The sequence below is a fragment of the Andrographis paniculata genome, unplaced genomic scaffold, assembly GCF_009805555.1.
Source record: "Andrographis paniculata isolate CXL003 unplaced genomic scaffold, ASM980555v1 Contig37END, whole genome shotgun sequence".
Taxonomy (NCBI): Eukaryota; Viridiplantae; Streptophyta; class Magnoliopsida; order Lamiales; family Acanthaceae; genus Andrographis; species Andrographis paniculata.
The window spans coordinates 4111856-4124751 of NW_026137570.1; the positions used below are offsets into that span (position 1 = coordinate 4111856).

The window sequence follows — 12896 nt, forward strand, 5'->3', positions numbered from 1 at the left end:
ACTTGAAAACGTGTCTTTGTAATTTTTTGTTGAAATTGTTCGTGGTGCCCAACGGTTGTATAAGATTTTGATGCGAAAGTAGAATTATTTTATGGATTAATATTTTTATGCAATTTTTTAAATTTATTTATTTGAAAATTTCAATTGTATATATAAATTTTATATAGTTGTCAAAATGTAAAGTTTTATTAGAGCTCTTACACGACGATACACGTTATATATATAGATTTTAATAAATATAAAATGTGAGTGAGAAAAGAAAATTTGTAAACTGCTTTGGAAATTTCGAACCAATATATTACTCCCTCCGTCCTTTACCAATTTATCCATTTTTTCATTTTGGTCTTTCTTATAACAAAATATCCACTTCTTTTTTTATTAATTATACTGTCTACCTAACATTACAAGTACCCTTTCAATTTATAATATATTACACAAACATCATTACCTTTATATCATACAATATTAATAAAATTAATTTAGTCTTTTTAATTTTATTTCTACTACATTCCAATATAATACTAATATTTTTAAAACTCTGTGTAAAAAATAAATGGATAAATAGATATGAGACGGAATGAGTATTATATTTGCAATTTGAATGACATTGGAAACTCCGAAGCCATTTGAAATACAATGTGCAGAAGGTTAATGTCCGAGGCCATTTGAAATGCAATGTTCTATTAGTGGCATGTGAGTTTAATGGTCTCGGAGGAATATCCGAGGCCATTAAACTCACGCGCCCCTGGCTCACATCGTTCTTTAATTCGGAAATAGGATTAGAAATTCTGACGTTATGTTGAATGGATTTGGTATTTCCGAAATTCTGAAAATAACTTCGGAATTTTAAAAGTTACATAAATGACAATGAGTTTTTCTGTGCGGGTATGATTCCGAGACAAAATCCAAAGTAAAAAATAATTTGCGTCGGAATTTTTTTAAACTCCGAGGCAATTTTTCTGAGACTATTTAAAAAAAATCTGTAAAAAGAAACTACAATTTTTTCAAAAAAAATTAATATATTATACAATTATTATTTTTCTATTATCTACTCAATTTCTTATAATTCACATAAAAATATATATATATTATTTCAAATTATTTACAAAACAATATAAGTAATGAAAAAATATATCAAATATAAAATATTTTTAACATAAATATTTTTTCAAAACATCATACTTAGCTGTTATTTAAACCAAAAAAAAACCCGAAACACTAATTAACTAAAAATTATATATTTAATGGAAAAAAGAAACCAATATTTAAACTATTATAGAGCGACTGGGACCCACCCGCCACCGCCGATGCGGCCATGCCCACGCTGTCGTTTCACCTAAACAGTGTGAGACCCCTTTCTCTCCCTCTCTCTCTCTCTCTCTCAGTTCTTTCTCACTCTGTTTGACCTAACCCTAATCCCCAAACTATTATTGTACTTTTTAACTCATCTCCTTCCTACCTCAACATATATTCATTTATACTTTTATTTACACAAAACTCCAAACAAACACTCCTCCATCCAAAAAAATTACAGATCGATTCTCTCATCTCCCGATTCAATTCAGATCATTAAATCATACATGATTAATTCCATTTCCAGCTGCTTCTCAAACTCCATCTGTTTCTTATTCAATTTCGGAAAAATATGAACTCTTCGCTCTAATTTAGGGTTACTACTTAACGTCTATACGTATGTGTAAGTATCGGAAATTTTAGAGAAATTATTGTATTGTATAACAAGAATGGATCATCTCGCCGGCGGCCGCCCTCTGCCGCCGCCGTTCCAGCCTAGGGATCTGCACCTCCACCACCAATTCCTCCACCTTCAGAACGCCGCCGCTGCCGACGGCGGGAGCAGCGCCTGCAGCAGGGATCCGGACGAGAACAATAACAACTTCGGCGAATCGAGAACGGTCAGCGGCGGTCAGCTGGAAGTCACGCGCAGGCCACGTGGCCGACCAGCCGGCTCGAAGAACAAGCCGAAGCCGCCGATCATCATAACTCGGGACAGCGCCAACGCACTCAAATCGGTTGTGATTGAAATCGCGGGCGGCTGCGACATCCATGACAGCCTCTCCACCTTTGCCACGCGCCGCCAGAAGGGGATCTGCATCCTCAGCGCCACCGGCACCGTCGCCAACGTTACCCTCCGTCAGCCGGCGGCCCCCGGTGCCGTCCTCCCCCTACAAGGCCGGTTCGAGATCCTATCCCTCTATGGTTCGATCCTTCCGCCGCCGGCTCCGCCGGCCGCCTCCGGACTTACGATATACCTCGCCGGCGCACAAGGGCAGGTCGTCGGCGGTGCCGTCGCTGGCCCGCTGATGGCCTCCGGGCCCGTCGTAATCACGGCGGCGTCGTTCAGCAACGCAGCCTACGAGCGCCTGCCGTTGGAGGACCACGACGACACTCAGGCCGCCGCCCCCGGCGGCCCTCCGGCTGCGGTCAACGACGAGAATGAAGATTTATATCAAGGAATGACTCAGAATCCGGCGAATTCAGGCCAATTGACGTCGGAGGGTTACAATTGGGGGACGAATCGTGAGCAGTTTTGATGAATTCGATCTAAAATTTGGGAGATTAATTTTATTTTGAAGAAACAATAATTATTAATATAATTACAATAATTGAAGAGGGTTTGTGTTTGAATTTTGTCTATTTTTAATTATTTTAATTTGCGGTTTTTTCGAAAATGAGCTGTTTTTAAAAAGGAGTTGTGCAGTATTAGGTGTTCCTCTACAGTTGGTGACGGTGCTGTTCTTACGATTTGAACATGGATGGGAATGGATATGGATGTAGCAACATGAAGAAGACAGACCAGGAGGTAATTTTAATTCTAATTTTAGGGTTTTGGTTTAATTACTATTTTAATCATTGCAGCATATTATTATTATTATTATTATTATTTGCAATTTCTTCTGAATAAATTACTCTCTGAGAATTCTGCTGTTCTCGATTTATGTTGTTATATCTGCAAGTTCTGGGGATTAATTTCCTTTTTGTTTTTTTTTTTATTTTTAATAAGCATTTGTTGATTTGATGTGTGTTCGTGTTTTTTTTTTTTTTTTGGGGGGCTAGGGGTTTGTTCATTTGTGTGTGTATTTTTTTTTTAATTATAATAATTATTGAATATAATAATTTATTCTAGAAATATTATGATTTTATAGAAAACAGTGAAATTTGTATTATGAAAAAAGAAATAAAATTGAGAGGTGAAAGTCTAACCTACTGTGTCTTTCTTAGGGTGTTTTTTTTTTTTTTTTAGGTGTTTGAATTTGATATTAAAATAAATTATAATGAAATATTTTATGAAATAATTTTACTTTTTTTTTAAAATACATAACACAAATAGTAGAAAACTGAGGTTCGAGATGCAAGGAAAAACACCCTTAGTATTTGATTAGTTGGAGTATGTTTGAGTTTGTTCACTAACATTTATTTTTATATAGCTTCCGATTAATATTCATAAATAATCTACTTCCTCCGTTAGTGTTAGTAGATAATTAATAATAATGTAAAAATATTTTTTTCCTTACTTTCTAATGTAATTAAAAAGTAAAAAGTAATAATGTGATAGTGAAGTAAAGATATTTATAGAAAAAAAATAGGATATTTAATAAAATAGTTACATTGTAATTGGATAACCTTAAATAAAAATATGTATACTTTACGGCCGGACAAAATGATGAATATACTGCCACATTCATATAATATAAATAATATATATATTCTCATAAAAATAATCAAGCATTTAACACGTAATATTTTTTATATTATCGATATAATTTTTATATTTTCCGTACAAATAATATTTCAAACTTAACAATAAACGCACAAACCCTTTGTATTTTATGTTTGCATAACAATATAAGAGGTACTAAAGTTTTTTTTTTTTTTTTTTCAGAAAGGCTGAGGATGGTATAATAAAGAAATATTACAATCAATAATTATATTTTATTTGAAATGTACATTAAAAAAAAAGTTTTATTTATTTAAACTATAGTATAAATATTTATTTATAAACAACATTCTGCATGCATCGGATTCATGTTGTTGTTGTTGATGTAATATCTACTTTTGCAGAGAGAGTGAAGAATAATTGGTTTTGGTTAGTGTGACACACGTGCATCACCGCTCTTCTCAACACACTAGCTTCTTTCCAATGCACATTATTATATTAATAATATATCTTAATTTATTTGCATTTTTAAAACTTATTTATTATACTATGGTATTTGTAAATAAGACGTTAATTTAGAATTTTATTTAAATAATATTTTAATATAATATTTAACAAAAACAAATATTTTTTTAATTAAAAATTATGTTAAATTGATAATATTATTTGAATTTAAAATGGTAAAAAAACAAATCAAATAATTTACAATAAAAATATTTATTCTTTTATATTTCACTTCCTCTGTCGAACTCTAAAGATCTCATTTACTTTTTGCATCATTTCACTTAGCATTAAAAATATTTTTATATTTGTATATTTTTTTGCACAAATATCATTATAAAAGTATTATAAGACATTAATATAAGTATTTTTGCAATTTTTCATTGATTTGTATTACGTATTCATATAATAATTAATATTCAAAGATCAACATGTAAAAAGTAAATAAAATCTTTAGATCCGGATTGAGATAGTATAAAATATGAGCTTTTTTGTTAATTTTGATTTGAACTTGAATTTTTTATTTAAATTTAATTAAATAATAATTTAATTAATTAATTTGTAAGAAAAAAACATATGTTAATAACTATCGTGTTTCAAAATCAAACATATCCATGATATCTAATACTATTTCTTAAAAAAAAAAAATACAAAAAAACACACACAACCAAGTTACAAAACATTTTAGTCTCTTTTTGATTATATATTCCCTCTGTTCTATTTTATTATGTTATATATATATATATATATATTTTTACGGTAATTAAGAAAAGTGTATTAAAAAATTAATTATTTTAGTTTTAGTTGATATAATAATTGTAAGTATCCATCAGTGATTTCATTTCAAAATTGATCCCTGGATTGCTGTCTTTCGGTAATTGGATCTTACGAGATATCTAAATAATGTTGGCATAGCAACACATCTTCATTATGACTATAACCACCACCTCGGATGAATATTTTGGGGAAAATTTTTTGATAAACTTTTGTTATATTAAAATGAGAAGTGAGTTGTTTTGGTGCAATAATTCAAACAAAATAAAAATATATATTTATAGACAAATTTGAAAAACTTAATCTCAACGTTCATTTAGATTTCACAACATCCTAGCCATTGGATCAAAACACTTTTTTTGATCAATCTCAATTATTTATATTGTATTTGACTATACATACATATATATATTATAAAAATCTACTTATTTATATCAAAAGCAATCCGAACTGTTCGTTTGAATTTTATTTTCATTTCATCCATTGGATAAATATCTATATTATCCAAATAATTATTATATACTCCCTCCGTCCCGGTGAAAGAGTGACGTTTGCCTTTTGCAAGTAAATTTTTTAATATTAGTATTATATTGGATTGTAGTAAAAAAGACAAAAATACCCCTATTAGTATAGTATAATATAAAAGTAATGACATTTGTGTAATATATTGTAAATTTGAAGGGTATTTATTATGTTAGGTAAATAGTACAATTACTAAATTAGGAAATGGTAACCTTGTTTTGGTACGGACGAAAATGGAAAATGATAATCTTTCAATGGGACGGAGGGAGTATTATAAATTATGAAATAATAATATTATATTATCTTTGTTTAATTATTTTATCATATTTGTCTTGATAGCATTTAATTATTTATTTAAAATTATTTTATTTGTAATAGTTATTAATTATAAATTTTAATTTTCATATATGTAATTTTAAATAAAATATAAAATTATATGTGTATGAATTATAATGTAAAAATAATTAAAGTTGGGTGTAATTTATAAATATGAAAAGTTATATAAGATAATATAAAAGAAGAATATACAGGGAATATAATTTTTAGAAATATAATTAAAGTAAAATTATTCTAGATTAACTGCAACAACTGCAAAAATAGAGTGAAAAATTGGAGATGGCCTTAAAGGTTTTGTTGAATTGAGTTCAAATTTTGTTGTTCTTTGTGTTTATTTTAATGGTGCTGATTTATTATTTTATTTTTGGGGGTTTTTCAATTTTATAGATTTTGTTGATTTAAGTTTCTAGTTTTTTTCTTCTCAATGCTAAATTCTAAATTTGATGTTGTAGATAGTTTTGTTAACAATCGATGAAAAATAAATAGGATATTGCATCTATATGTATTTAGTGATCCTGGACACCTATGATTTACCTTGCATCCTAAAAATAGGATCTCGATAAGCATGAGCCAGTCCAAAAATCTAGTTGGGGATCATTTACATGTATTTGTTTGCTTTGGCTAATAATTTGGCTTTATTTTTTAGGTATTTTTTTATTTTTATGAATGATGATTGATTGCTAATAAAAATGAAAATTATGTCCATTTAAGATTTTAGGTCAATGTTAATTTGTATTTTTAAAAAACTTGATAGATGCCTGTTTAAAATTACCACATTGTACTTTTTCAGTCCAACAATTACTTAAGGTTGTTAACTTGTAATTTTAGTGATTTATATTCATTTTCATGTCCTTCGTATTTGCATTGTGTGATAGAGTTTTTTTTTTTTTTTTTTTTTTTTTTTTTTTCTTTCCTCATAATTAAATGAAGAGATTTTTTTAACATTTTTTTATTGTGTTCAATTGTTCAAGTTATTTAACTTTGTGGTGTCCTTTCATTGTGTTTGGGAGGACCTCTAAGATCCTTGACAAAGGAACAAGTGGCGAGTTGTAACACCCCAGTCGGCTCAGGCCAGAATATCACCCCCACGTCACACCGGAAAACACATTCATTAAAAAACCATAATTTATTTTTTAAACAAAAAAAATCACCAAAAATTATGAAACAAATTAATATAAATAAGTTGTTTTGAAATATTGGAGTGATATAGTGTTCTAAAAATTAACTTTTATGGTCCAATTATATAATATAAGACATACTCTCATTGATTTTAATATATAAATTATGCAACATATGCTATATACATAAAACCATCACTATACCATACTAACTAATACAACATATATATTATATAAATTGAAATAATATATTGTTTTATATATTTATGTCAAGTATATAATGTATAATTTATCCATCATAAATAAAGACAATATTCGTCCACTGTAAACAGACTCAGCTAAATAAAATAATATTATACTAGAGTTGAATTGTTTTAGTCCAATGAACTGGTATTAGAATTTCTTGGTCTCGAATAGTCCCTTTGTTGATAAAGGCACTAGAGGTGAGGCTATAGATTATATGGTATCTGGTTTAACAACAAAATTGACGACAATATAATTGAGGTTTTTTTTTTTTATTAAAAATAAAATGTATAATAACTTATTTATAGAAGCAAAGAATCAGAGACAAGGGTTGTCGGATCCGGTGAAGATGAGACAACGTTCATGCCTTTTCTTTATCTCTCATCTCTCATAGAAATTTTTTTTTTTTTCTCTCTTATTCCTATTGGTTGTTTTTTTTTCTATTCCAACAACAAACCAAAAAAGCCATTGTACATGTTTCGAAGAAAAAATGTTTCATCACAAAAAGTATTTGGACAACTCATCGTATAAAAGCTTTTTTATAACAACCACTGGGGTTGCTCTTAGGGTGTAAACCTAACTTTCACATAAACTCTACCAATGTGAAGCCTTTTGAAAGTAGTTCAAAATAAATCTATGCAGATTCGGTCCAAATCGAACAATATTATACTAATGTTAATTTGGCTCAACTCATATATTGTTGGGAATATACCCAGAGTGCAATCCAAAAATAGTGTTGGAGTTCCCACGTAATAAATATATCTAAACACTAATATACGCCTTATTATATGGAAAACTACCTGAGAGTTTGTTTTTACCCTTATTGTTTGTGAGTGCTAAGATTTTATTGAATTCTAAATATAAATTTTCTTTATTCAATGATGTAATTTTCATTGTCTTTGTACTATTAACCAATTTGAATTTTATACCGATTCAAAAAGCTCATTTTTTTCAGTACAAGAAAATTGAAAACATGTATATATATATATTTATATTCCTATAAATCTATACGACAAGATTTGGGCATACAAACCAGCAGACAAAATGTATGAACATGTATATTATTCTTTAGAAAATAAAATTTTTTATAATAAAAAAAAGAGATAAATTAATATAAAAAGATAAATTGAAAAGGAAAAATTTTTCTTCTTTTTTTTGTTAGGTTGATGCACGGCCTTACTCTCGAGATGACCCAACGATTATTTCAAATAGAAAGATGGTTGATGTACATGTTACACTCGAGATGACTGATGGGCAGCAATTACTTCAAATAGAAGGATGGTTGATGCGAAAGATGCCGAGATTGGCTATCTGCACTTCGATGCACATTTCTCTCTCAAATGAATAGCCAATCAAATATATTTTGTTTGATTCAATATTTTTTTTTTTTCTGTTGATTTTTTTTTTTTTTTTAAAAAAAAAACCTAGCTTCAATGGTTTGATGCAATTCCTGATTTGGATAAAGAAATGTATGAAGATAAATTACTCATCTGGGTTCAGCAACCGCCAAGTCTTTGGAAATCTATCTCAGGGACCTAGAATCCGAATAAATCAATCCAGAAGGCCCAAATGCAAGTCAGCACTACTAGTACTACTACAAGCTTCATCCTTGCATGCTCTTTCTTATTCATCATCAGCCTGTCTGTCTATTGGGAGGGATTATATAAGTATGCATATAGCGGCTATTGGAATTGTGGTCGGGCATTCGCGCTAGTTGTGAGAAGGAGAAGGAGAATGCTTTGTATTTGGAGCCATATCATTTAATTTGTGACTTAGGGAATGATGATGATGAGATGACACATTGTTAGTCATTGTTTGGTGGTAGAGGAATTGAACCACAAAAGATATTAATTGTGTTGGGATGGAATAAGTGCAACCCCAATAAATTCTTGTACACTTTTCCAAATGGGCCAACTCCCGAAGCATGGTAAAATCACAGTTATAACATCATCTTGTCAACGAAATAAGGACAATATCCAAAGCAATAAAAGACAAGATATTTGGTAACCCGGTTCGGTTATAACCAACCTACATCCGGGGGATTCCAATCCAGGAGAAGTTCACTAATCAAGGTTGATTATGAACTAAACAGCCCAAAACTCCTTTATCCCATACTATAATGCAAACCACCTAGGAAAATCCCTCCACAGGTATAAGTTGTCACGAACTCGTACTGACAATTAGCAGATAGCAGGGTTGCTCAGACTTTGGACGAATCTCCTGATCGGATTTCCAATCTCTTCTTCCTCCGACGATGTCTCCGGCAAGTAAATGTGTCTAGCACTCTTTCAATGCATGGAAAGGAGAAGGGTTGGGGTTGAGATGGTTTAACTTACTTTCTCTCACAACAGTTCTCTATCTAAACCCATGCAACAACCAAAAAACTCCCCCACGACTTATCAAGAAGCAGACAAACAAAGCATACAGGACAAACTCAATTAAAACCCTTTGCACGAAAGTGGAATGATGTATTCCTGCATGAACTCTGTCAAAGGTTGACCACCCAAAAATTCATTCTTTTTGTCTCTTCTAAGCTTCCCAAATCGAGAAGAGCAGACCAGCAGAGTTGCAGGCAGTCTGTTGTAGTAACTTGAATGGAAACAAAGAAAGGCAGCAGGGGAAACGCAAGAAGAACCATATGCCAAAAAAAGTTGGAGAAAAATATTGTTCCAACATTCTCCCCCTTTTTGGCATATGGGACTTCGCCCAATGTGCAGGAGAATCACTCCCACACCAAACCAATCAATCCAAACAAAAACAGCAGTAAGTCATCAATTTGTTACAGGCCAGCAGAAAACAAACACAGGCTACAGGCAGCCTGGCAAATGGAATAGTCAGTAACAGAAAACAGTAGCAAAGCAGCAAACACACAAACACCATGCACATCTCTCCCCCTCGAGAGCAGATGCCAAAAAGGGAACGGACGAGCAGATCAGACAAGCGAAGGGTCCCCCCCTTCATCAGCAAGAACCGAACCAATCTTCGGCATAAGGTTGACCGCACGGATGATTTTCTGACGATGCTCACCCAGAGTGATGCGGATGGCAGCTTGTTCTTGCACCACTTCTTGAAGAATCCGTCGGGCTTCAAGAAGCTGTTCGGTTGCATTTCGGGGGATGTCGTCGGTGATGTCGTTGTGCAGACTGAGGATATTAGGTTTGGGTTGAAACACCTCAAGGTTGATGACGTCTTCGGCAGGATCAGGAACAATGCCGTTCTTCTTCAATAACAGTGTGATCAAGGCAGGATACGGTAGGTTCGTACCTTCAGTCTTCTGGCCTCGTGAGAACTTGACCATTTTTGACATCACAATAAAACCAAAATTAATGTTAGGACAAAAGCGATCGATGGAATACATTAGTTTACCCATTTCAGAACCAATACTGGTTCCATTGCTGGTTGGAAGAATGTTCTTGGCGCAGAGACGGAAAAGACATTGAAATCTCAGGGAAAGCTCAGAGGCACTGAGTCCTTTTCTACCAAAGTCCACTGACTTGCGTGAGGACAGGAACAGGGCAACATCTCTCGTGGAGTCTTTCAGAAGATCAAAGGGTAGCTCTTCAGGATTGTCAAGAGGGAGTTTTAACAGCTTGTTTATGACGCGCGGACTTAGCTCAAAAACCTTGCCACGCACATACGCTTTATGAAACCAGGGAGAGTCTTGATCTAAGACATGAGCAGAAAGGTTAGCGTAAAACTCCTTGACCAATTTTGGACAGTACTTCCGTAGTTTGACAGCCCAGTGAAACAATCCTTTCCGGTGCAGATAATCGGAAAAGCCAACCTCCAAGTGCTCATTGCTTGTGAATTTCTTTTCAACCACAAATTTTCGGTCGGCGAGAATGTCGTACTCAAACACTTCAGCAAGATCATCAAAGTGTGTAGTATCCATAGCTTGTTGCGCAGTAATGGAATGAGATCCGAGAGCCTTCTGACGAGTTTTGGACTTCTTTCCCTTTATGACTTTCTTTGAAAAAGATCGTTTGAGCCTTTTTCGAAAAGACCCGGGAACACCAGCAGACAACTTCCTCTTTTTGGAGGGTTGTCTCTTTGACGAGGATGGAGTAAACTCAGCCTCCATGACCTGTTCTGCAGATGGTTGTTGTTCTGGTGTCGCAACAACCTCATCACTACCTTCCACCATTTTTCTAAGTAACGGAGATTCAGGGATTGTGTCTGGTCCAGACGTTTCGGAAAATGACTCCTTATCTTGAGAAGGAAGCTGACTCACGACCCTGTCAATGAGAGCATCAAGATCTTCAGAGGAAGAACGAGGCTCAAGATTTGTACCTTCTGTGTCAACACCATGAACAACTTGTTCCGTAGGAACTTCTTCTTCAGCAACCACTTCATCTATCTGTGTGTTAGTGACCTCATGTTCAGCGACGTGTTGTGGAGCAACTTCCTCAGCATCACCAGCATTTTGAACTTCTTCAGTAACCAGGGGCTCCTCAGCAACCTTTTCGAGTTCTTCAATGGGAGCTTCGCCAGCGATAGTTGGAGGCTCTTCTTCAACAGCAACAGCAACTTCATTTCCAGTGATGATACCTTCATTTGGAGTAACATTTTCCTCTAGAACCTTTGATTGTTCATTCAAGGACTGTAGGGTTTGTGTAACAGTATCATCCTCTGCTTCTTTCAGATTTCCTTCGGCCAGTGGCGGAGGATTATTAATCGATTCAGAAACCTCCATGGGGTCGGGAGAGGGACTAACAGTTTCACTTCGTCGACCACGACCTCTGCCTCGAGTGCCAACACGCCCACGTCTACCACCTTCGGCTCCAGCGCGACGAACATTCCCAAAACGGGTTCGAGCCATGATTTTTCGCAAGAGAGAAAAGAATGAGGGAAAACCTTGTGACTGGAGGAGGTTATCTCCACAAACGACAACTGCCAAAAGAAATAGCCAGGGTAGAGAGACGATCAGAACACGCTTTTGAATTTTCAATTAAGAATTCTCCCCCTTAGTCAATCAATTCCCCAAAAAGCTGTCTTGACACAGCAGCTGCAGCGTTACTGACAACTTTATGTCACTTCAACTTCTGCAACTTAAATCCCTCTCTCTGGAATGATCCTTATCACCACGATTCTCAAAATCCAATTTCCAGAGTATATAATTTCTCCCCTTACATATATAAATATATATATCTCCAATATTCATCAATGAGATCAAAATAAATTGGCGATAAATAATTTTTGACTTATGCAATGAAATTCAGAGAGGGCATGAACACATACCCAAGTTCCTCCTTAACTTCTCGAATCGGTCTCCATCCAGAGGCTTTGTGAGAATGTCTACTTTCTGTTCAACTGTTCCAATGTGTTGCAGATCACACACCCCATTTTCTACCAAGTCTCGAATGAAATGATATCGAATGTCGATATGCTTTGTCCTCCCATGCTGAACTGGATTCTTGGAGATATTAATAGCACTTGTGTTGTCACAGAATAGAGTGAATGAATCCTGAATAATGCCATAATCATGCAGCATCTGTCGAATCCACAACAATTGAGCACAACAGCTTCCAGCAGCAATGTACTCAGCCTCAGCAGTGGATAGTGCAATTGAATTTTGTTTCTTCGAACTCCAACTCACAATATTGTCCCCGATGTAGAAACATCCACCAGTTGTGCTTTTACTATCATCGCAACATCCAGCCCAATCTGAGTCCGTGAATCCAATAAGATCAAGACTAGATCTGTTCGAGTACCACAGCCCAAGTTCA

General features: G+C 33.8%; 1 protein-coding gene across 2 annotated transcripts; it reads left to right on the forward strand.

Annotated features, from left to right (window-relative positions):
• Positions 1–1390: 1390 nt before the first annotated feature.
• On the forward strand, positions 1391–4169 carry LOC127250473 (AT-hook motif nuclear-localized protein 22-like). 2 transcript variants are annotated; one of them, XM_051273777.1, is made up of 2 exons: positions 1391–2821; positions 4081–4169. In XM_051273777.1, exon 1 carries the CDS (start codon positions 1743–1745, stop codon positions 2550–2552), a length of 810 nt encoding a protein of 269 aa, XP_051129734.1. In that variant the 5' UTR covers positions 1391–1742; the 3' UTR covers positions 2553–2821; positions 4081–4169. The 2 variants fall into 2 exon arrangements, with proteins under 2 accessions (XP_051129734.1, XP_051129733.1); XM_051273776.1 differs by lacking the exon at positions 4081–4169 and adding an exon at positions 3902–4050.
• Positions 4170–12896: the final 8727 nt, after the last annotated feature.